Source organism: Falco peregrinus, chromosome 9, assembly GCF_023634155.1.
Source record: "Falco peregrinus isolate bFalPer1 chromosome 9, bFalPer1.pri, whole genome shotgun sequence".
NCBI classification, from domain to species: domain Eukaryota; kingdom Metazoa; phylum Chordata; class Aves; order Falconiformes; family Falconidae; genus Falco; species Falco peregrinus.
The window spans coordinates 11,416,231-11,441,128 of NC_073729.1; the positions used below are offsets into that span (position 1 = coordinate 11,416,231).

Consider the following 24,898-nt stretch of genomic DNA (forward strand, 5'->3'; position numbering starts at 1 on the left):
AGAGAACCGAAGGCCGTTTCAGTGTGTTGTCTCTGGATGTGGCAGCTGTCCCAAGTAGTTCCTGCTAGATTCAGACACGGCTTCAACCTGGGATGATGCTTTAAAGTGCTCGTTTGTGAGGAAGCCGGTTTGTGCAGTTGAGCATAAGCCTTTTACCCCGCCTCTCTGTGAAAGTCTTCCTTGCAGTTTAAAGGCTTGCTCAGTGCTGAGGAATAGTTCTTTCCAACACTGACTGCATTACCTGTCATTGTGCACCTTCATCCTCGCCCCTGTGTACAGCTATCCCCTGTACACCTCAAACAGGGTATATTCGGCCAAACAAATTGTTCCTGGTTTTTGTAGGAGCCTCATGCTGAATTGAAAAAGGAGGCATCTATTTATTAATATACTAATTCCTTCAACAATCCTTTAGATTATTCGCATCCTTTGCTGAACCAATAAAATGGGATGCAGTTTCTACTTAATCAAAAGTGACCTTGCGCTGAACTATGTGATGTTTCAGTATAAACAGTGGTTTTGCAGAGATAAATTGCTTATTGAATTACCTCAGATTAGCTGCATAGAAGCAGGTGCGCTGGAAATCCCTGGGTGAACAGATTCCCAAATTCCCTGCATAATAGAGGAGATGCGTTATTAGCAGAACTGAGATGAAGTTCTCCAAAGCACTATCCATGATCTAACTGCTGGTTTTGGTTTTTGTTCTTTTCTTTTTACAGCAGATCGCAAAAGCTTTTGCACTATTCATAGTACAGGATATTTAAAAAGCTGGCCGCCAACAAAAATGGGACTAGATGAAGATAATGAACCAGATAACGAGGGTTGTAATTTAAGCTGTCTTGTTGCAATTGGACGGCTGCATCCTCATGTAGTGCCACAGCCAGTCAACGGGGAGATCAGGGTGAAACCTACAGAATATGTTTCTCGACATGCAATAGATGGGAAATTTGTTTTTGTAGATCAGAGGTAAGAATACTTGTAGTAACTTCCACAGTAAGTCACTGTTCAGTACTGCTTTGCTGACAGCTTTACTTAAAGCAGTGTAAATATTACTGACAAAAGAAATGACTGTTGTTTTCAGCTTTTTACTGAATCTTGAATGCATGTGATTTTGGTTTTTGAGACAGAGCTCAAAGGTATTGTTCATTGCTAATGATTAAATTTAAACCCCCAAACCCCTCCAGTAATATGGCTTACTAGATGGAATAATCCAGGGATCATTTCTGCCATTATTAAGGGAATGTATATATGTAATCCTCAGAAGAATATGCTGTCCTGTTTTGAAAATGGAATCTGTAATTACTACCTCTTTGTTGTTAGAAGACTTTTGCAAAGACTATGTAGTTAAGTTATTGCACAGGCTGCTTTAGGCTTTGATAGTGTATACATTTATTTTCGGACACATTCTGCTGAATTAATACTTCTGTATGTGTAATCTTTTGTACGTATAAGAGCAAGCTTTTCATAAGCTTTACTTCTTGGAAAAGGTTTGAGAACTTGTACCAGTGTGGTATCTTCTTTCAGATATCAGGTTTATTTATTATCCAGAAAGCTAATTCTTATCTTTTTCAAAGTTGCTTACATTTTATGAAGTAGCAGAGAGACATGACCTGGGTCTTCCTTCAGAATAACTGGCATCGTCAAGGGAAGAAATGATGGGTGAAGGATGTTAGTGGAGGGGTTACATTGGGCTGGTTGGAGAGGGATTGTTTGGTTCCCTCCCTTGCCAAGATGGATTGGTGCTGCCCAGGTGAGGCTGTTTCAGGTTGCCTGGGGCTTAGGCTCGTTTGTTTGCAATGTATGAAACCCCGGGCTCCAAAATCTGACAGAATCTGCCTGCTGGAATTTCTTTCAGGGGTGCCGCGGTGTGTCAGCTGAATTCTAGTGGACTTGAGAGCTGATAGTCTGGAGGGGAAGTGCAATAAAGATAATTTTTTTGTTAATGTTATCTATCTGGTTGGAGTGGTTGGGTTTGGGTTTGCAGGTTTTGGTTGGATTCTTTGGGTTTGGTTTTTTTTGTTTTTAATTTAATAGAAAGCTTTTTAAAGTATCAGCTCTTCAGCAGCAGTGACTGGTGCAGATGATCACTCTGGGAGCTATGAGAACATTCATAGCCTTTCTGCTGCTCAGCAGGTGTGCCATTCTGTTAGGCCAAGGCATGAATGAGCGTTATTTTCAAAAGATCAGACGTATTCCCCTGATGGAGAATTTTGAAGTATTTCTAAAATAATAAGACTCAGAAAACACTGGCCCACTGGATTTAAACACATATGCTTTTATTCACTTGTTTTCCAGCTGTTGTTTACAGTCCTTGGAATGTGTATACTCCTTCAAAGGTCTCTTTGGGGAATATTTTATTTATTTATTTATTTTTTTAGAAGAAAACCTCATCTGTAGGCTTAAACTTGGCATCCTATGATCTGTGCTTCCACTGGAGAATATTTAGGCACCTGTAAAAGTTGAAAATTATTAATCTTTTTCTACGTTGGGATTTTTTGTTCATATAGACTTGCACTGTGACTTCATCATTTGTCCAAGGGAATCTGGGAAAGATGCTTAAAACTCTCTGTGACCCTAACTTTTTGTCCTGCTGGATTGCATGGTCCTTGGAGAAGAGCTGCTGTAGATTAGGTACGAGCTAGCTGGGCTACTGCAGAGTAGCCCAAACTCAACAGTTACTGTCCAAATGGCAGTTTACACTGGAGAGAGTTCTAAAGAGAACCATCCCACCTCTTACTCCTTCACTACTCTTAATGAATCTGGATGGTGAATTTGAAAGTAAAATTAAGTTACATGTGCAGATGACATAGTATACAGCTTCAGAATTCAAAGCTGCCTTGTTAAGTTGGGAGAAGCAACCTATGGAGAAAAAGTAAAGAAAGGATGAGATTCAAGGACAAGAACGATTTCCTTCCTTGCTTAATAGAATATGGTCAGATACTGAATTCAGCAAGTCTTTTGACATCTGCTGTAATTTCGTGCATCTTCTCAAAAAGCCTGTTTATTCTTCTATGACAGTAAATGTAGAGGTTTTACAGTTACTTGGTGGTGCCCATAGTGGTTGTTACCCATCACTGTCAGGTTTCCCACCACTGCAGTATTGTTAAAAGGCTTGGTTACTAAAGTTCTTAGAAAAATAGTGGAATAAGGTTGACTTAGTTCCTAGCTCTTCCTTTTTAAAGACAGACTCTACGTTTTGCTGCTTTGAGGTTCTCCACAGGCTCTCAGATAATTCATCAAAGCAGTCTTGGAGGTGTCAGCAGTTTCAGTGTCCTGGGATAACATTCACCAGACAAAAGCCAGTTTGAAAATTTCTGTCGCATGAATACTTGTGATGGTTCCTTCTCCAAGGCCGAGGTCATAGAGCGCCCTGTCAATGAAGGCATCAGGTGTAAGCCACCCGACGGGTGCTGAATGCTTTTAGTGTGCCTGGGGAAAATACAAAAACGCCCTGCATTTAAATACCATGGGGTTTGTGCTTCAGTGTTTTTCCTGCTGTTCTTAGTCATAGTTATTAATATGTACTGATTTCTACACTGGGCTTTTTTGAGACTGCTGAAGAGGTGATGATCTACCTAGGCTTGTTCCTTACTACCCTTCCTATTTAATTTGCATTGGAGTAGCTTGGAATTGTGACTTTCACTCTGATTTCTTCAAGGAACTATCATTTTTTACTCCAGTAATTTTTTTTTCCCCAAGGAAAACACAGAAAATCAAAGTTTGCTGTAGTTCAGTACTTTTGTTTGCTTCCTGTTCTTCTACGGAGCATCTCAGACTCTTACCTAGAGTCATTCAGCCATGGTACTTTCTGCTCTGATGTTCTTGAGGAGTTTCACATGGGCTCCTGCAGATTTGATTGTGACCATGTTCTGTCTTCTGAATTAAATGGTGTGCGTTTCAGGATCTTTCTGGACCTGGATGGCTTGTCCTGCTTTGTTCCTTTCTCAACTGTTTCTTCCTGCACCAGGAAGTCTTAGAGTGAATTCCCTGGGTGGTGGCTGTGTTCTGTGCACAGTGGTAGCAATAATGTGCTGTCCCTTCCCAGATAAGCCATACTTTTGAGGGTATGTGATCTTTTGAGGGCAGAAGGCAAATGTACAGATCCCTAATGTACAAGGTGACAGCAACTCTCTTTTCTTCTCCCGCCTCCCCATCTGTTTTGTTTTTCATGTTGGTATTCTGGGTTAGGTGAGCAACCCTAGTGAAGTTGTTACACCTTCTAAACCACTAACAAGTCAAGAAATAATTCTTGTAGTCTTGTTTTAACATGCATATCTCTGGGTGTTGAGCATACTGGCCCACAGTAGCTTTTTCCTTGTCGAGAGCGACCCTTTCACCTTGCGTTGGGCTGTTGTATGGCTCACTGTCACTTACTGCAGTGTTACATTGCGTTTTCCTCTCGGACTTAGTTTAAAGCTTGGGTTACCATGTTGATGTACAAAGTTTTTTTTTCCTAGATGTCCTCCATCCTTGCCAGCAGCTCCTTGAACACTACTGAGTCAGATCAGGAATCCATGTCTTTCCCGTGTTGCAGATCACAGGTGTATATCGTTGTAAAGTTTTCTGAGGAGGAAGAAAATGAGTTGACTTTGTGGCTGGTTCTGATGAAACAATAAGTTCGTTTATTTGCTTCTCCATTTTCAATCGAACACAATCATGAGACATAGTAGGTCTCTTAGTGCTTTCTCAGGAAACTTCTATTTGCTAACCTTTCTTTTTTATGGGTGTGGGTGCAGGGTTTGCTGGGGTGGGTTTTTTGTCCCACTCTTAAGGCTTAGGATTTGAAGGGAGAAAATGCTCCTGAAACACTCGTTATGCTACAATTTGGCCTCTGTGCAGCAGCTGCACCATGGGTACACGGGGAATGTGGCAGTTCTTCAAACCTTTGTCTGGTTTTTGATGGTACTTTATGCAGAACACCTTGTATTATCTTCTGACTGTGACAAGGCAGCTTGATTTAGGTTTAAATTCTGAAAATTACAATATATCTCCAAAGCTTTTGAAAGTCTTACATCCCTTCCAGTGGCAATAGGTCAAATATAATAGCTGTTGGTGTTATGTACTTTTTTTAATTACCTGAGAATTAAAAACAGTATTCTTAATCATTTATTTTTTTTGCCTTCTAAGCTGGAAATACTTTTCTGCATTACTTGAGCCTTACCCAGCTTCAGTGTGAGTTTTAGTAATCTGTCACTAATACTTCAATTTAAAAGAAATTTTCTACTCCCCCCCCCCCCCTCCCTTTCCCAAGGGCAACAGCCATTCTGGCATACTTACCCCAGGAACTTCTAGGTACTTCGTGTTACGAATATTTTCATCAAGATGATATAGGACACCTTGCAGAATGTCATAGACAAGGTACGATTATTAACAATTTATTAAAGAAATTTTCTAAAAAACATTGGGAACAATTGTGTATTAAAAACAACCCCAAAAACTGGAGAAGATTTGGATACCTCTTTGTTTGCAAATGCTTCAGTCAAGAACACTGTGCTGCATGTGCCAAACAATATGATTATCTTAGACTTCCATGGATTTTTAGTGATTATTTGAGGTTCAGGTTGGGTGGGGGGGATAACTGCAGAGGTAACATTTTCCTTCAGGGTTGAAGGGGAGGGGTTGACTGAGTTTTCCCTGATAAGGGCTCTGCTTATGCAGTAGTGGTGCCTGTTTGACAGAGGGTAACTTGCTTTCTGCCTGTCATTAGTTTTGCAGACAAGAGAAAAAATTACGACTAACTGCTACAAGTTTAAAATAAAAGATGGCTCTTTTATTACATTGCGGAGTCGCTGGTTCAGTTTCATGAACCCTTGGACCAAAGAAGTAGAATACATTGTCTCAACAAATACAGTCGTTTCGTAAGTATTTTTCTCTTGGCGGATGCATGTAAATACTGATGGCTTTGCCCTGTTTTCAGATTAGATTTGACCCAAATATGTGCACATCTTCTCTGTGACAATAGGTGTCTTCCTCTGGTAACACTCAGAACTGCATACCTGGGGAGAAGGAAATTAGTTTAATTTCAGTAGTTTAATATCTGCTTGTTAAAGCCTATACAATATAAATAAATATAAAATAGAAAAAAATATAGATATTTTCTTTCTTTGGGAAAAGCTGCAGTCCCAGTCTATGTAGGACTTAGAGGAGATGCACTTCTTTGCTTTGGGAGGGGCTTCTCCTCCACTTTCTCCATAAGGGTTCTGTACAGGTGCAGTGACTTTGCAGTAGAATAACTGCGGTAGAGGAATTTTCTTCTGAGAAGCTGCTCGGGTTCTGCATTGCCCACTTTGAGTTGTAACATGGTTTATTTTTGTTGTTTGTCTAGCCTTGGTGTCAATCACAGTGCTTCTTTCACAGAGGCGATAGTGGCTCACAAACTACTTAAATCCTGAAGCATTCCATTCTGATGCACTGGCAGAGTAGCTGTTTTGCAGGTTTTTCTATCACTGATTCTTCCAATTCTTGAAATCCACAGCACCAACGTACTTGAGAGTGGAGACGCAGCCTTCCCACAGCTTGCAGCTTCTCCACACAGCATGGACAGCGTGCTTCAGGCTGGAGAAGGTAACTGCTGTACTGCGGGAATTACTGGCAGTCATGCCTTGTTATAGCAGCTAATCCTGCATGTACAAATTTGCTGCCCTTTTGCATCGAAAATTTGTTAATATCCTGAAGAAAAATAAGTTTTAGGGCAAAAAAAGTGCTAATGCAGTTCATGCTCTGTTTGAACTTAAATACCAGCTCTGGATGGAAGGTGGCCAAAGAGAAGTGAATGAGCCAGTTAAGAAACAAATGCAAACAGGGTTGGAGGAGTGACGTGGGGGAGAAACAAGGGGTTTGCCTCCATGGATGGTGCTATTTGAACATTGTCCAAGAGTGACTTCAAGCTTTGTGGTCAGTGTGGATGACTGCTTGGAGGGCAAATGGATTGTATAGTTTGGCCGTTCGGCTTAATGCCCTTCACGTGCCCTTAATGTGACTTCTTGTCAAGACTTGAAAACTGACCTCTAGTAATCATCGTGGGCTTGTTAGGAATGCTGCAGATCACCAAACCATCTTTTATGACAGGTGGTGTGCAGCATAATGCACAGCAGAGCTGGATTTAATAACAGAGCAGGGTGGAAGTGCGGTAGAATAGAAGGATGCAGTGGCAGCCTGTGGATGAAAGATGGGGATAGAAAGCTGGTGATAATACTGAGATTCTTTCCAAAGAGTTGGGAGCCACTGCTTTTAGAGGCCCTATTTACTAGATGCTACTTCTATCAGCTATGCCTTTATAACTTCTGTCAGCTCTGCTTCTATAGCTGTCGAGCAAGGATATCGATGTCTGGAATTACTTTGTAAGCTGTACACAATCCACTTAGCAGAACAGTGCTGGGCTTTTCAGTTATCTCTGTGAAAAATGAGTTTCAGTAAGTGAAGCTGGAGGGGGAAGGGTGGCAACACATGGGACAGCTGACGGGTAGGAATGGAAGCTGCCACGTAGGCGTGATGGTTAGTAATTGAAGGTGGAGTAATGGCAGTCACGTGGTGACTTGGGCCTTCTGAGAGTGGAAAAAAATATAGAACAAACTATTACATAGAAATAAGGTAAGCTTATTCTTGCCACAAAACAGCCTTTGGAAAGAAACCGTGTGTATGATGTCGTCATACGGACAGTTCTTGTTCCCTGATGAAAAGAAAGTTGAGTGGAGTTTTTAATTTCCAGCGGTTCTGGCTCTGCTAAGGATTTGATGACCTTTTAGGTGAACCTTCTCATCTCCTGAGGGTCTGAGCCACAGGTGCTGAGGGTTGCTATCGTTAAATACAAATTTCTAAAAGGCAGCAATTATCCATTATGGATAAGCCATGTTAAGGGTTCTCTTGCCCTTTCAGTACATGATCTTTTCTTTGCTGTGCCTTGGAGTGTGTCGAGCTCCTTCCTGGCCACCTCTGAAGTGTTGTGCAAGTGACAAATCACATTAAAGTAACAGTGAGTTTCTAACTGTTCGGCCCTCACTTCTTCCTCCGGTTTTAGATACTTGCAGTTACTTACAGGGGGGTTATTTATATTCATCAGGTGGCTTGGGCTTATCCTGTATTGAATGGAATATGCGCTAGCAAGGTCTTGACACAAAGAAAAGAACAAGCATGTTTGGAGATAAACCTCTTCAGGCACAGGATAAAGCAAGTCTGACAAGCTATTCTGTGCCAGCTCAGGAGAAGAGGCACCACCAGATGCTTGGAACAGCCAGAGTCTGATAAGGGTCAGGGTATGCTGCGTACCTTGTTGTGGACCTGCCGGCGCAGCAGCGTGTCCGAGAGACACAGCATAGCTCAGTGCGAGTCAGAGCTTTCCGTACATTTGAAAGTACTTGCCAGCTGGTAGAATTGTAAATAAATAGGGGAAAATCCTGCAGCTTGTCAAAGCGTGCCTAAATACAAATGCTTTTTAGAAATGGTTTGGGAGCTTTTATCTGACCTTAAGGTTTCATTTCAGGTGGCCCAAAGAGGACCCATCCTACTGTGCCTGGAATTCCAGGTGGAACAAGAGCTGGGGCGGGTAAAATAGGAAGGATGATTGCTGAAGAAATCATGGAGATTCACAGGTGAGAAAATGGTATGAAGTTAGAGGAAAATTGGTATTGTTCTTTAAGAGGATATTAAGGAAGTCTTTCTTCAAGCTGAATATGGAATGATACAGTTGTGTTTTATAAGTAGACAGCTACAGGTGCCTATTCAGAACGCTTCAGGCCGTCAAAAGCCCATGGTGAAAGAATGAGAAAGTTACAGCCTTTCAGCTTTCTACTGTAAAAGACTAATATTGAAACTTTTTTGTAATGGTGATAATATTATCTGTTTACCAGAAACTAGTTAAAAAGAACTGCTAACTAGAAACAAATTCCTTTCCAAGACCATTCTTTTCCCAATGACTTAAGGGTGTGAGTGGCACAACCTCCAAATGGCAAAGCTATTGACTGTATGCCAATAAAAAAAAGAAGAAAAGGTTTGTTCTGATGTGATCCATTGTGCTCAGATGCTTTTAAAGTTGCTAGATATGTAAGTTCAGCTTTTGTAGTTCTCCTTCCCACAGCTCTTTGACGTGGGACACGATGATGAAGCTCTGCCTTCCCAGGGCAGTCCGTCCGTCTCAGAGACGGACGTCTCTGGGTGGAACAAGTTTTGCAGCACCCTTCAGTAAGGGACTGTAGCGATACACGGCTGTATCTCAGAGCAGCAGTCTTATCTCTCACCTGTGTGAGCAGCTACTTTCAGTGGTTGTCACTTGATTTCTATTGGCTAACAATCCCAGTTCTTCATGAATTTCCTCTTGGGAATTATTCCCTTTCCTATAAAAGTGGTCTCATCCAGCAGATGTTTAGTGGCAGTAAAACATTCAGTCTGTTTCCCGTAGTTTTGTTTCTGCTGCAAGCCAGGGACTACTTACAGTATTGTTTAAGGGAGCAACAGACCTATCGCATATAGCTTCTTTCCTGTCCGTAAGAATAGGAAGAAGGAGAAAAAAAAAAAAAAGAAAAAAAAAAAAGGCACACAAAGACTGAACCTACACTTAGAAACTTTAACCATCCCTTTTAGTACTTGTAAAACACTTAATTAGCCTCAGTGAGTGTAGTAGTATAGCTTTACTGCTTATGTTTTCATTTCATTTCAAGACCCTGGGTTAGTTCCAGTCCTTTTTCAGCAGCTGTTACTATTTTCCAAGCTGCCTTCTGTTCAGCTTTCCCAGGGGAGCTCTGCCAAGGATAAGGTTCCCATTTCCATTGCTTTTCTCTGTAACTACCCCTCCTCCCTTTGGTCTAGAGGTTTGTTGGTTCTAGTTAGTACATTATTCATTAATAAAAAAATACTTGATCAAGCTATGGAAAATTGAAGTGAAAAGTGCTGCTTTGGCCAGTTTGTAAAAAAAAAAAAAAAAAAAAAAAAATAGTAACTGTATCGAATGTTCAATGTATTTGTGTAGCTCTGTGGCAGTAGCTCATTTAAGGACTTTAGGTTATTGGGACTGAGGCAGCTCAAATTCTTAGCTGGTCTAAATTGAAGTAAAAAACAAAAAATGAGGCTTTCCTGGGTAGCCAGTACACCTTCCTTCTGACACTGTGAAGGCTATGCAGGGGAGGAGGAGGAAGAGCTTGCAGGCTGAGCAAGCTGGACAATTTACATAACTGTTTATCAGCTGCAAATAAAAATGTAGCTGCTGCTGATTTGAGTAACGCTGAAGGGTGAGGAAGTTACGAAAATGAAGTTCATGCTTGTTAACACCTTATGCTTGTTGATAATAAAGCCAGCATTTGAAACTCCAAGTCTCTGGTACCTGAGTCTCAAAGTTGCTGGTAAATTAATTCCTTATTTTATCAATATTCTAGGATAAGAGGATCATCACCTTCTAGCTGCGGTTCAAGTCCCCTGAATATTACCAGCACACCACCACCTGATACGTCCTCCCCAGGAGGCAAGAAGGTAAGAACTGGCTTTCCAAACACTCATGTAGCAGTAGTGGCAAATAATGTGAGATGATGCTTATAGAATTACTGGTGATGTTGAACTCCTGGCTGCTTGGCTGGAAAAATCAAAGTATTCTGGTGGCTGAAATCTCTTAACAGTGCAGAGACCAGTAGTTTTTAAACACTGGCAGCTTTTGAAATCCACCTGCTCTTTAGGTATATAAATTATTTTATTTTTTTTTTTAACAGAGCTGCAAGGAACAGCTCTTGTCCCATCTCTTGGTGCTCCAAAAACTCTTTAGCACCCCGTACTGGTGGGCGCTGGAAGTGCTGCCGTTTGGCCATCACGGTGCTGGGGGGGAACGGGCAGGGGACGGGGCCAGGCGCATCCCAGCTGTGCCCAGCGACAGGGCAAGGGGCAACGGGCACAAACTGCAACACGGGAGCTTCCATCTGAATATAAGGAAAAAATTCTGTACCTCGAGGGTGACAGAGCACAGGGACAGAATGCCCTGAGAGGCTGTGGAGGCTTCTTCTCCGGAGACATTCAGAACCCACCTGGACATGGCTCTGTGCAGCCTGCTCTAGGTGACCCTGCTTTAGCAGGGGGTTGGACCAGATGATGCCCAGAGGTCCCTTCCAACCCTGACCGTTCTGTGAATCACAGCAATTCTACTGTACTGCTGTAGCACGAAATATGACAATTAGATGCTTTACTGCGCACTGACAGTTTTAGTTTATAACCAATACCATGGACCATGCCTTGTGCTAAGACAGCTTGAGTAGCACTTACATACCATTACCAGCACTTAACCACCTGAACACACTTGTACTGGCTGCATTTAAGTTGTCTAGTGGATTGCTGCTTATGGTAATTATGTTCAAAGCAAGAAGAGCACTTATCTAAATCCTTCTGTGCATTTGAACACTGCCTCAGACTGACTTTGTTTCCCCCCAGAAATCATGATGACTATACATAAGAATTGCTTGTGCTAGAGCATGTAGCTGTCAGTAAATATTTCTGTTCTATTCCTGACTCTCTTTGTTCCAGCTTCAAGTTTTATTTCAAGAACAAACTGAGCTGTAATCCTAGGAATAGTTATTCTTGCTCCTTCTGCCCTACAATAATTCCGCACCTACATATAGCAGGAGCTACTGTAATGTAATAAAGGAAAATACACATGGAGAGTTGTGTGTTTATAATAGGGTTACCCCCTCAGCATTTCTCCTTCGTTGGAAGGTTATGTTTGCTAGAAGTATCCCAAGTTCCAGTGGATGCTGCCCTCAGAAGGGAGCTCACAAGTGCTTATGTTCCAGTGTAGACATGTCTGAGCAGTTGAAAACTATGGTTCCAGTTCAGTTATTCCCTTGCTACTAAGAATCCCAGGGAAGGTTCTTCTGTTCCTGGTGAGCTCTGGTGTACGCAGTGCTGCTGTGCTGCTCCACACCAAAAGCTGGTTGGACTTACGATCCAGGAGCAATGCTGAGCCCATGCAGTCTCTCTACCTGGGATGATTCTCCTTTTAAAGTTAGGGATCTTGGTTGACAGTACTTTACTGTATTTGTAAATTCAGAAGTATTCTGTAGTTAGCTGTAATTACTATCACTTGCAGATGGAATACTTACAAAGCTGACCCACAGAAATCACCTCAGGACTTTTCCCAGTAGCTTTTCTCAAGTTTAGCATGTAGCACTGATTTGATCTCTTCCTTTTAGATGGATAGCATATCGCCACCAGACACCTGCTTGATGGGAGTAATACAGAGGGTAGTAGCTGCTAGTTTACAACTAGTCTGATTAGCTAGCTTCTTTTTGGGAAAGCCCATCTTCCCAATATTAAAAATCCCCATACAGGGATATATTTGAGATGTAACGCAAGATTTCATGCTGTTTCATGGCTTCTATTTTTTTCTTTCAAGATATTAAATGGTGGCACTCCAGACATTTCTTCAGCTGGGTTACTGTCTGGGCAAATCCAAGACAGTTCTGGTTACCCGTACTCTGACAACTCCTCTATTCTCGGTAAGTGAAGGCACATGCCAACATCCCTCGATACCAGCTACGTGCAGACGACTGTAACGAGCTGGTGGGTTTTAGCAATAACTCGCTTTTACTGGCCACAGGCAGCATAAAGCCCATAACCTGCTGCTCTGTTTGCCTGAAGAGCAGTCTGGCAGTCTATTTTGCTGGCTTACTTTATATTGTAATTTTTTTAGTTCCAGGTGAAGCCTTTCTTCTCTTGCTGAATCTGTGAATTAACTGAACTCCTCACCTGCTTTTTGTGAATGTTTTTAAACAACTGAAGACAAGCAAAAAGGCTAGGCTGGCTTTTAGATGTTGATCTAGATTTATTTTTGAAGTATAGCACGTAGGATCATTCTTAGGTGGCACAGTGCTTTTTCCCTGAGGAGTGGCCTAACCTTTGTCCTCTGCCCAGGTAGTGGTGGTACCACTGAAACAGGCAGCCGGGGACTCAGACAGATTCATACTCCCAAAATGGTTCAGGCTGTTCAGACATTCTACCTCAGGTCACAGGGCGAGTGCCCACAGCAAGTTGCATCAGCAGAGCACCGTGAACTCCTGGTAACTTACTGTATTTATGCTTACAGGGGAGAACTCTCACATAGGCATTGACATGATTGACAATGATCAAGGATCAAGCAGCCCCAGCAACGATGAAGCAGCCATGGCAGTCATAATGAGCCTTCTTGAAGCAGATGCAGGTCTTGGTGGCCCTGTAGACTTCAGTGACTTGCCGTGGCCCTTGTAAATGATGCACCTGGCTTCAACATCTGAGTATCAAAGTGCATTTACTGGTGGAGTTCTGCAGTCTGTGAAACATGTTGGACTGAGAAGCTTTTATGTACAAATTACATGAAAGCTGTATCAGAAAGCAACTCATCCTACCATGTGTAACTTCAGACAATGTGGAATAACCTGCTACAGTGTTCTCTGTGTTGATTTGTTTAGCTGTGTATAGCTTGCAATACTTGTATATTTTGGATTTTGTTGTTTGAAATTTTTTTTAAAAATCACTGTGCAACTCACTGGCATCAGTGGTAGCTTTTATATGCAAATGACCATTTCAGATGTATGGTGTGTTTTTACACTGCAAAACAGTCCCCATGTGGATCTTTCTTATACTAATTGTACCATAAAGCTGTTTATTCTTTCTTGTAAGAATCCTTTACTATAAATATTGTTAAAGTGTAATGTATTAGACAGTTAAATATTTTTAAAATAAATGTTTCCCTTGTTCTAAGATGGAGCATTTACTTTGATAAAAACCCTGCTGAAAGGTGCATGCTACAAGCCGTTGGTGTTTACCATTTCTTCACCCTTAGGGGGAAAAGGGGATTACATAACACTGCCTTAAATACATGTAGAGGACCTTGCCCCTACAGTAAATTACTACAGCTTCTCTAGCACTTACTCTTAGCATAACATTGAAGCCAAGAACAACAGTAAAGTCTGACACTACCCCCTTTCTCTTGAATACCTGGGTTTTCACTTTAATACTAACCATCTTCCCCTGAGGAAAGAAAAGTAACTACAGACTCCGCAGAGTCTCATGCACAGATAACACCAACCCATTAAAATAATGGAAACTTTATTTGCATGAAAAACTTGTTTACAATCATTAATAAATGAAGAATGAACCATTTGCATTTTCCTATTTTATGACACTTATGAAAAATGTATTAAATAAATATTTGTGAACAGATTAAGGTAAGGCAAGATTTAAGATAAAGCCCCTCTCTGTCATTCACAACTTTTGAACATGGCTCATGCTGCAAACAAGTGAAAAAATTCACTGAAGAACTTAGAGTTTAACAAGATGTTACATGGGTAATTGAATCATGTCCTCAATCCAAAAACCCAGTAGTAAGTAGTTTTGTGCTCAACCATGTAGAACAACTTGAAAAGGGTCAATCTATTCAGAGCAAAACTATTTACAGTTAATACTTTTGATAGAAGCACTTTGTTAGTATTGTGCAATACATTTATAAAAAATGGCTTCAAATTCCATTTATCAACCATTTGTAAAGTGCTACTATCAATTCCAACTCTGCGTTCTAACGCCAGTGTAACACCACCGCTGTACACCAACCACCAGCATCCCATGGGTTTGGATGGGCTTGAGAGTGAGGACAGTCCAGCATACAAATCACCAATGTCACAAACCTACCAGTAAACATGTACATGTATGTAACGGTAACCCCAGGGCGTTTGATCTGTACTCTTCCAAAAACAAGCGGGCGCTTCCTTTGGTCTTGTCAAAGGTCTGTACTGCAATATCCTAAACACCGTTACACAATGGGAAAAACTGGCATTGCAGCATAGTATGAGTTGAGTACAGAGTCACTTCAAAGTAAGTAGCATGCTTTTGTTTTAGTAAGAGTCGAGATCAGAGCGGTGGGTTTTGTCCCTCGGTATCCATCTCACTGTTACTAGGTGGAGGATGAATAGGCAGAATATCCAGCTCATCTACCTGGGGGGTGGGATGCATTACTACAAGCTGGTCCTGGGGTATATCTGCTGCCGCCGCTGCCAAATTTGTAATAGATTTGCTTTTCACACACTGGAAGTCGACATGGCGACTCTTTCCTTCCTCCTTCTCCCATGACATCCGAATAAATGGTCTTTGGACGTAGTTGTAGATCACCTCCGGCCTTCCGCCCGGCCGCTTTTTCACTTTCTCTTTGTATGTCGGGTAACCTAAGAAACAGAGCACAGCAGCAGGTCACCTTTTCTGTACTGTGTAGTTCGGGGCTTTCTATTACAAGACAGCAGTGTGTGGGCGCACAGTAAAGATCAGCAGTTGTCACCATCAGCATCCTGAATGGGAACAGGTGCCATCATGGTGTTCTTAACGTTATCTGTGCAACAGCAGCTTAGCTAGCAACCGGGTTGTAAGGAGAGGGACTACAGTGCTATCGACAGAACGTAATGGCACCAGACCCCGCTTCCAGGCTTCACAGGCACAGCTAGTGGCTCCTTCCCTGAGCCAGAGCAGCCAGCTGTTTCTCAGGCACTGTGTCCTGGAAAGTGGGAAAGGAGCAGAGAACAGCATCGCTCTGGGCTCTGGTTTCAGCTCTCAAGTGGAATCCTCACACATTCCTCCCAGCTCTCCCAAATGATAAAAATACACTCGTTTAGACCAATTCTCAATTCTGCTTATGTTGTGTTAAGTCATCTCTGCCCACTGCCTAAGCAATAGTTTTCATTACTAGGAAGTTACATATTATCACAGGGCACTAGCATTAGAGTTTAGTCAAACAGTCGTTCTTCACCTAGAACACAAAGTGCCAGCAGAAACAATCTGGAACAAGCCAGCATTATGCACAAAACCGGTTCTTGTGTAGTTGAAGGACATGCCAGTCTGAAGGCTCACACCTTTTTCAGCTGAACTCGCTTATTTTAGAGATCACAAACACTTAAAAGCATTTCCTTTTGGTTTGCAAATTACAAACGTAATAACAACAACTTGGTGAGTGAATGATGGAAATCCTGCAAATTATAAAGGCTGGATTTTTCAATATTTGGGGTCAATGATCAGAAGGAAAATGAAGTGTAAATAAACCCAGTTGTTGCATTCACAATAAAAATCTGACTAGTTAATGTAGATCTCTTTTGCAAAGCCAGAGCTGGGATTTTACAGATCAGCCTCCTAACTTACGAGGTTTATTTCAGATTAACATTTCTTTGCATTTCAACGATCCATTTAATAGTTTTGTAAACTTTTTGAAAGTATTTACTTGCCACAATTTTTTTCATTTCAAGTCCTGAAAAGGACACCAGACCAAGAACAGAATATACGAAGCTGTAAGAATGCAAATACAAATGTAAAGCAGAGAAGTGCAGCAGACCTTCCCAGAAGAGTGAGTGTGCAAGCCATGCCATGCTTCTCTTACCTTCAATGCCCAGGCGGATCTTCTTGAGCCCCCTTTCCTTCAGAACTGATTTGGCCACATCTCTATTTTCAATGTATTTGAAGAATCTGTACAACTTTGTGCTGTAAATTACTAAAAATACATTTTAATGAGGAAAAATTGTACTGAACGATTAAACTTTTAGTCTTAAAACACAAGAGAGTTATCCTTTTCCCTGTTTTGCTTTACTCTAGTATTTCTATTTCAGAACAGGGGGAGAGACTCAAGAACTCTTGAGAAAACCGGCTTAAGGCGCTGTGAGTTGGGCTGCTTGCACATGTCTTTTCTCCCTATCGATTTAGTCTGGCTTATCCAATTAGGGTTTTTTTTTGTTGGATTTAGGAATGCAATAGAACAAATCTCAGAGTAAACCTCCCAACTCCACCTGCACCAAAATAATAATAAAAAAAATAATAACAACAAAAAAAAAAAAAGACACCTCCATTTTTTCACTTTTTGATGGAATTCCTGCAGACGAAAGAAAAAAAAAAAAATCTTCCCATCTTGTTGCCATTATGCAAGAGAGATCTGCAAATCAGTTTCAAAATCCCCAGATTTGTGAAGCTGAAGGAGGAGGACACCTTTGAAATTTAGATGACAGCACCTTAAAAGATGGGACTGGGGCCATCAACCCTGTACAGCTGCAGAGATCCAAATCTACTGTTCATGAAAAGTGGAAAAGGCAGGGGTGTGCTTAACTAATCGCTTAGGGTGGGGGGTATTTTTAATTGACATCTTTGAGACATGAAGGTTCTAGAAACCCAAGCCAATTGCGTTACTACACTAGAACACTCACTAGTCACATTTGTTCTCTACTTCCATCAAACCACCCTTCTTTAGGAGAGGCTGCAGGTTTGGGGTTTTTTTTGGGTTGTTTTTACTGGTGTTTTTAATTTAAAAAATCCAAACAGAAACTGTAATACCTTCAAGAGACTTCTAAGAAGTTTTTATACTACCGGAGTACAAAGTATCTCCAGCTCCCACCTGCCCCCACAAACCCCTGAATTTCAATTTTCACACTGAAGGAACATTTTCAGCTACAAGGACAGCACTGACAGAGGGCAGGGCACGTTACTCAGAAGTGCTTTACCTCATCTATACACCAAACTGTTATACTTCCAAAATACTGACAGACTTCCCCCCCCCCAAACAAAACCCCCACCCTCTAGTTCTTCTCCAACAGTAAACAAGACTCCTATCCATTTTTCTCATCAAGCTCTTTCTGAAAAAATATTTCCTTCTCCCTCGTTGACTGACAATACCTTAATAATAAAAACTAGCTCCTCTCTTTAATTAGATTTGAACGTAACATGCAACAGAGACTTCTGTGAAGCAAAATACAAAAGCAGAGCTACCAAAAGTAAGGCTGTTTTTATGAGACATTAAGGATGTTGAAAAGGCTTTGCTGCCAGCACTTACGTACAAAATACTTAAATCAGCACATTCACTGCTACCCCTACCCTAGCGTGGGTTGGTGGAAACAATGAAAATAAACTTACTTTGTGAATACTCCTCTCCCATTTGTGGGGGATACTCTTCATCCCAGTCAACAACGTCATCATCTGTCAGCACAACAATGTGGCACTCCCTCTCACCACTTTGGGCACTGGCTACCATTAATGGGAGAATCATTTCTTCTAGATAAAACTCAAATTGCTTGCGAGCACCATCATTTGACAATTCATGCATGAGAGCACCTGAAGCAAAGTTTTAAGCATAGGCACATTTGGAAGTTTGTTAAAAAAAATGAAGGCAGGAATAAGAAACAGCAGTTCTGTTTATTTTGTAGTATTTACTGCAGACACCCGTAAAGACACTTATCTGTTGGTTTGTGTAAGATCAGAACATTTTCAAATGTTTACCAGAAGTTCAAACTGACTGTCCTGCAGATATTGACATAACATTGGGCAGGCAGAGGAGTGACCTTGAGGAGATGTCCTTCATCTTTTACTACTACTAAACATTTGGTAATTGTGTATAAGACTTCTCTCAGGCTTCCCAAAAGACACGTTTTCTAAGCCAGCTGCTGAAAGAGTACAGCACGCAACCCACTTTTCATAAGCAGTAGCTTAAAACCCAAAGCCTCTCAAAACCCTCACAGCATGAGCTGCTAAATCCTCCTGCTAAGGACAAAGTGCACCGAGAGCGTGACTCAGCAGGCAACACGCCGCGAGGGCACGGCGCTGCCGGTGACGGCACAGGTGCCCCACGCAGATCTCCCAGCTGGAACGCCACTGCTTGGCCCTGCGCCGGGCTCTGCACAGACACCACGAGACCAAAGGAAGCAGAGGCACAGGCCGGGTCACGTAAACACTGGCCATAACTCTGGCTGTGCTCAGGGAAGGAATGAGCTGAAGAGACACCACACGCTGGGAACCACGAGGCACCCTACACCACCAGCGAAGCTGCGCTACTTTTGCTAGCAACACAGCTTAATTCTCTTCAGCAAGAAGTTAAACAAATCATCCTCCCTGTCCTCTGCAAATAAAGATGCCACTTGAAGTTACTGTATCTGTACTGCAAATGCATCAGTAGTACTTCACTTAGCTGGCCACAGAAGAAAAACATGACTATCAGACACCAAAGTATCAGAAACAATGTTTTCCAAAAAGTGTACATCCATCCTTTTTGAGACTTTATTCCGTCAGAGATAAAAAGGGATGGATTTTGCTCACGTAGTGTCAGCCATGTTATTTACCTCAATAAAAGATACAATTTGGAATTACTCCCCCCTATATATTTGCTTAAGTTAGTCTTCATAATTCAAATCATTTTAATAAATTCTGCACTTACTAAGATCTCTGCATTTAATAGTACTATACTCGAAGGAGATACAGAGATAATCACACGCTTCTCTCAGTTCAGGAATAGATATCCCATCAGGGCAGCGTATCACTCCAGTCTTGTAGTAATCCTACAGTAACAGAGCAAACAAAAACCACAATGCACTTCAACATTAACCGACAGAAACATTTCAAAATTTCAGTTATGATTCTTTCTCCACAAGCAAGCCCCCTAAAATGTATAAAAGGAAGAGATATTAAACGTTGATACACCTGAGGACAATAAAACTCACAATTTTCTGAGCTGCTTTCAGAGCAGAGCTCTGATTGAAATTGTTATTTAGGTGCCAGTTATTAATACTGATTATTGCGGTGTGTGTATACTGTATTTTATCTATACTTCACTCAGCTTTTGCTATTCCGATTCTGCTGACCAAGCAGTATGGCAGCTCTGCTTTGTGTAGCTCTGAAACACGTAAGGGGCCATTTTCTTCTCAGACTGAAGTTTGCTTTTCTCCTGTTAGCTGCAATAAGTTAACTTCAGTACTCCGTTTCATCTAATAAGCACAAGAAGGGTTGAATATATCTGAACTAGGGTGAACTAGATGCATAGAAGGTGGTCAAAAAATTTCTAGCAGGCAGTAGCTGCTCAGTTCATTTCAGGCGTGCTTCCTCTCTCTCTTGCTGTCACATGTACATGTCTAGAAAATCTAGGCGTGTTTTCATATCAAGCATTTTTTCCCCCTCTAGAGAACAATATAGAAGAACGGTATTTATTCCATCCACGCAGTCCAGATATGCAGGTAAGGCTAAATCAAGACGTTTCGCCTCTTAATACTCACAGTGCTTGTTCTAACAGTACTTGCCCCTGAAAACTCACCAAAATAGCACGAAACACAGTGGAACCAATTCCTTCAGCAACTTCATACTCTCCTTTGTCATTAGGGCGTGTAAAGTTATGTTCTCTGCCTGATCCAAACATCCTGCTCAAGAACAGAAGTAATTTGGTTAGAATCCCTTACTGTGACTACTTTTTTTTTTTTTTTTTGGTAAATCTGAAAACTAAGATGTCAAAAATTGTGCTGAAACAGTAGGGAAAAAACAACAAAAAACCAACCCAGCCTATTCCATCTCGTTCAGTTTGATTTATGTTTAGCAAGACTACTAGAAAATAGGAAGCAGGCCTGTGTAACTTGGGAAAGTCTAGTTTTATTTTTCCATCTTAACTTGCCAATATCCTTTGATCTAAACAGAAGTTAGACCAGGCCATTTCCTGCCAGTGCCAAAAGTGGGGGAAACCTGAAACAAGTCTGCTTGTGGGATACTTGTGGGGTTATGTGGCAGAACAGGTTTTGTTGTAGAATTCTCATTATTTAAAGACATTTAAGGTAGTTAAGGAAACTGAACTTGTGTTCAAGTACGTGCAACTTGCCTCAATTTCATTTAAAGGATTTAGTTAATTCAAACTTTAAAGTAACATTCTGATAGAAGATACCCATACTTAAGGGTAGCATGTACATTTCTTCCCTCACAGATGCAAGGAAAGTTAGACCAAGGAGAAAACTGCAAGTCCCAAACAGTATCTGACTTTTTAACACACCTCTGATACAGAATTACACCCTAACCTTCCAAAAATTATTACCAATCTGCTCTTCATTTTACTTGCAAACATACCCCGATGGCAAAGCTCTGCTTTCGTATGTACAACCCAGAGAAACAGAGCTGGCGTACCCTGGGCATTTATAATGGGGAAAGGAGTAACTTTTTTCACTTCATGATTTGACATGTGTTTTCTGACCACTCTTCAAGACAAGAAAGAACGTTTAGGAAAGAGCTATAGGCTTAAGGCAAATAATACATTCTTATTACAGTTATTTTTGCCTCTCAGAACCCTAGCAAAGCTGTTCCTATTAGGCTGGGACATTCAAGCTAGGACACTACAGTGAAGTGTCCTGTGAACTGACTTTGGGGGAAAGCGGGTTTATAAATAACTTGTGTTTTAGAGCAGTATTTCCGTATCTTTATTAACCTACTTTTGAATTACCATTAGATAAAATAAGCTTGTTCCTTGAACCAATCCCAAAGGGAGAATAACTCAGCAGCGCACACGCGCACACAGAAGTGTGGCGCGTTAGGCAGCACCGCTTCAGGGCTGGGCATGGAAAAGGGAACTCTCACCCCGTAACTTCATGCTGATACACTCCCAGTTTATTGGTCTGGATATTTACATGTATATATGTATGCACGTATTAGACATACACAAGTGTCTTACATCATTGATTTAATTCTATTAAATCATTTCCCTTTACAGTTTATATAAAGAAACATTTTTTGCTTTCTCTGTAACTCTTCCCTGACTTTTCACAAAACAGGGAACTGAGGTACTCTTTATCCCACACAGTGGTGACTTAAAGCAGAAATTGTTTGATCACATTTATTAGCTGTACTTTGGCAAATAGCTTTTTATATATACCTATATATCTTAAATAAGATTATACCCTTATGGGCTGAGAAACAGCCACATTTTAACGAAAAAAGCCAAATCCAAAGTGACATGGACATAACCCTTCATCTCTTCCTTGCTGCAACTTTGTAAACAGTGCTCTCTACATTCGGACAAAGCAAAACCAGCCAGTATTTGAGTAAAGCATAGAATCCTTTCCCACCAAGTAAGCACGTTAATTACGTTGCTCATTACAGTTTCTGCAGAGAATAGTACATGCATTGACCATTTTGCATGTAGGTCTCTGCTGAGAGGATCTGATCCATTATACTATTTGACATGCCCCTGTCCAAAAAGCATTTCAGAAGATAAGTGCTGAGCTTCAGTGTTGTCAGGGTAGGTACATCAAGCAAAATAAATTCCTTCAAGGTTTTCCTCCTTACTGTTTTGAAAAGCTATCTATACTCACTAATTTCATGAAGCGATAGCTTTAAAAATCAAGAGATGGAATGCATCAGACTGAACACAGAAGCAATGCCCAGCAAGATAAAAGGAAATGAGTACATCATGAAATGTTAATTTACTTACAAACTCTTTCGCCTCTAGGAAATCTGCTGGCATCTCTGCCAGATATAGAGAAGAACTTATATCATTTTTTACTTAAACACCTTCGCAAACTGATAATATTAAACATTAGCAGATCAGCTGTAACAATATGAGTTCAAGAGCTATTTAAACAATTTTAATATCTACAAGGCATTTATGGCTCTCTTCTACAGCTAGTTATTAAGGCAACAACAACAACAAAAGATACCAACCTGCCCAACATTGTATTAGGTTGTGCCGTAAAGATAGAAGGATCTACAACGAATCGGGTGTTATCCACTATGAGTGTTACTCGTTCAGAAGTTCTTACATTCCGAGCTCCCTCTTTTCCATTTTCATATACAAATACCATTTCCCCACCAGCCTTGCAGCTCCCGTCTGAGCTTGACTGGCTACTGTTCCTGCTGCTGTTGCCCATGCTAACAACAGAACCGTTAGGGGAAGTCTTCTGAGGACGAGGACTGCTTGGTCGAGATGAACTATGATCCTTCTCACGATCTTAAGTGAGGATGAGGTAGAAGGAGAAGAAACAGGAAATTAAGTTATAGATTTACATGAGCTCTATGCAGTTGATGTCTTTCCAGGCACAAAACATTGCAAATCGTTAAGCACAAACTCTTTCAATTAAATCTATTCTAATTAAAGAAACCTTCAGAAATGACTGTCCATATATGAGATCCTTAGGTCTCTATCACTGTCAAAGCCACCTCACCTCCCCAAAGCCGTTACAAGAGAAATTCAGCTTTCTAGTACTGAAAAAGCAACTCAACATAACAGAAGCAATGCATCACAGTTGGTGTTCAGTGCTGCAGCTCAAAGAAACAAACCAAGTTGTCACTTAAGAGAGAAGTGTTCCCTGTATTTCTAAATACCTAAACCCTACCAAGTGAAGGGGAAGTGTTTAGTTAATTACCATCTTAGATGAATTAGACCGTTCTTGTGATTTGAACTAAGTAAGAGCTAAGTAGGAATACACACTGCAGACTGAAGAAAAAAGTTACGACCTATCAAAAAAAGGGGTACCTGCAGCCCAGGGCACACATAAAGAATCCATATGTTGTATCATCAACAACTAATGCTTTTTATTATATTCTTTTAACAAAACAGTAATGAAGAATTTTAATCCTTGAAATGCTACAGATCTGCACACACCAGAATGATACTGTCTTGTTGGTGAAGTGACATTCCTGATGCATGGAGTGAGCTGAGATTCTGCTCTCTCATGGGATGAGTCACGAGATCTGTCACTTGATCTGCGTCTGTCCCTTGATCTCTCATGTCCACCACTTGCGCCATGGAGGCTCATTTTTGTGTAGTCTATTCCTTTAGCAATACGAGATGAGGTGCTGAAAACAGAAATAAGAGAAACATACAGCATTTCAAAGTTTCAGAAACACGCACTCAAATTTTAAAGGCATTCACACTCCATGTACCTGCTTTGAAGATTAGTATTATCCCCCTCCACTTTGATTGTTGTACCCACATTTATGTTTACAAACACAAGTAATGATCTGGAACATTAAGTAGACAGCAAGAATTACCTGTTTGCTGCTGTGTGATCTACAGAGACACTGCATGAGCAGCTGAGCCTGCCTGTGAACCTGTATTCATAGAAATCCCTTCCAGACAGGTAAGTCAAACCCAACTGAGAATTCTATTTTGGGTCTTACTGTTAAATTAAACATTCTAGTCAAACCATGAAATTAAAAGTTAGGGGTCATTTTTTTTCTCCTGTGGAACCTGTTTTGGAAAACCCTTCTTGGAACACAGGCTTTTAATACTGACTTTTACTTTGTTTTGCAGCTTGCCCTTTAGAAAGGTGGTCAGCCTTAAACTAGTTGATACACCAAGCCACGGCATACTAGCCAAGAGTTTATTTCCGCACATTCTTTCCTCTTAGAAAGAACAATAGTAAGCCACCACAACCCAGACAGCAAACATATGGACTATAGTAAAGACAAGATATATATATTAAAGCACTGTCAGTAACAACTAGGACATCTAGTCTAAAGTAACAAATCTTGATGTAACAGTTTAAGATTTTTTTTTAGACCGTGATTAAGTTGTTATATTCCTTAATTTAAGATACTGATTACATTTCACAATTAATCATTTAATTGCAACAAAACCAGTCAGTTTCAAGTTCCAATACTCTCAGAAACTACCTAAAAAATTAAATATCAACTTGCAACAGCTACTGCTGGATTTTACCAAAAAATACTTATGCCTTTTATCTGTACTCTTTAAATAAGAAGTTTCTATATCAGGACAGCAAGGACATACCTGTGTCCTTGCACCCCACTGGAATTCCTAAATCAGTTCCTTTGCTATTTGCCTTTCAAGTGTGGGCCTGACAGCACTCCTTACTTATGGGTTTAAATGAAGAACTTTCCAAAAGCCTCAGGTACTGGATAACAGAGACAGAAGTCTGCACAACTACAAGGTCTGACAAAGAAGGGTCATAGTTTCCCACAGGAGCATCAATGCCCCACTTAAAGCCTGCAGATCCCACAACTTTTACCAAGAGACCTTAAATACGACTGCTAGGAATACTGTAGGATTCAAGAACACAAAGAGGTAAAAATAACCACCTGGCTACAAAAAGCACAATAAATTTTAAACTGTACAAGCAAGTTGAGCAGAACATCCTCTTTTTGAGTTGCTTAGAAGTAATGACCAAAAAAAAAAATCAAG

General features: G+C 40.9%; 2 protein-coding genes across 10 annotated transcripts in view; one reads left to right on the top strand and one right to left on the bottom strand.

Annotated features, from left to right (window-relative positions):
- BMAL1 (basic helix-loop-helix ARNT like 1) overlaps positions 1-13,748 on the top strand; it is a 53,271-nt gene extending 39,523 nt beyond the window's left edge. For all 4 annotated transcript variants that reach the window (XM_013294460.3, XM_013294459.2, XM_055813656.1 and 1 more), the window contains 8 exons: positions 717-963; positions 5,249-5,355; positions 5,705-5,855; positions 6,473-6,561; positions 8,477-8,585; positions 10,362-10,455; positions 12,359-12,461; positions 13,049-13,748. In XM_013294460.3, the coding sequence (XP_013149914.1) occupies positions 717-963; positions 5,249-5,355; positions 5,705-5,855; positions 6,473-6,561; positions 8,477-8,585; positions 10,362-10,455; positions 12,359-12,461; positions 13,049-13,209 (1,061 nt within the window). In that variant the 3' untranslated portion in view covers positions 13,210-13,748. The remainder of the gene's footprint in view (positions 1-716; positions 964-5,248; positions 5,356-5,704; positions 5,856-6,472; positions 6,562-8,476; positions 8,586-10,361; positions 10,456-12,358; positions 12,462-13,048) is intronic.
- A 284-nt stretch (positions 13,749-14,032) lies between these two features.
- BTBD10 (BTB domain containing 10) overlaps positions 14,033-24,898 on the bottom strand; it is a 29,827-nt gene continuing 18,961 nt past the window's right edge. For all 6 annotated transcript variants that reach the window (XM_055813661.1, XM_055813662.1, XM_055813659.1 and 3 more), the window contains 7 exons: positions 23,357-23,550; positions 22,417-22,702; positions 20,036-20,138; positions 19,166-19,286; positions 17,872-18,069; positions 16,355-16,465; positions 14,033-15,158 (listed from right to left, as the gene is read on the bottom strand). In XM_055813661.1, coding sequence (XP_055669636.1) covers positions 14,848-15,158; positions 16,355-16,465; positions 17,872-18,069; positions 19,166-19,286; positions 20,036-20,138; positions 22,417-22,702; positions 23,357-23,550 — 1,324 coding nt within the window. In that variant the 3' untranslated portion in view covers positions 14,033-14,847. The remainder of the gene's footprint in view (positions 15,159-16,354; positions 16,466-17,871; positions 18,070-19,165; positions 19,287-20,035; positions 20,139-22,416; positions 22,703-23,356; positions 23,551-24,898) is intronic.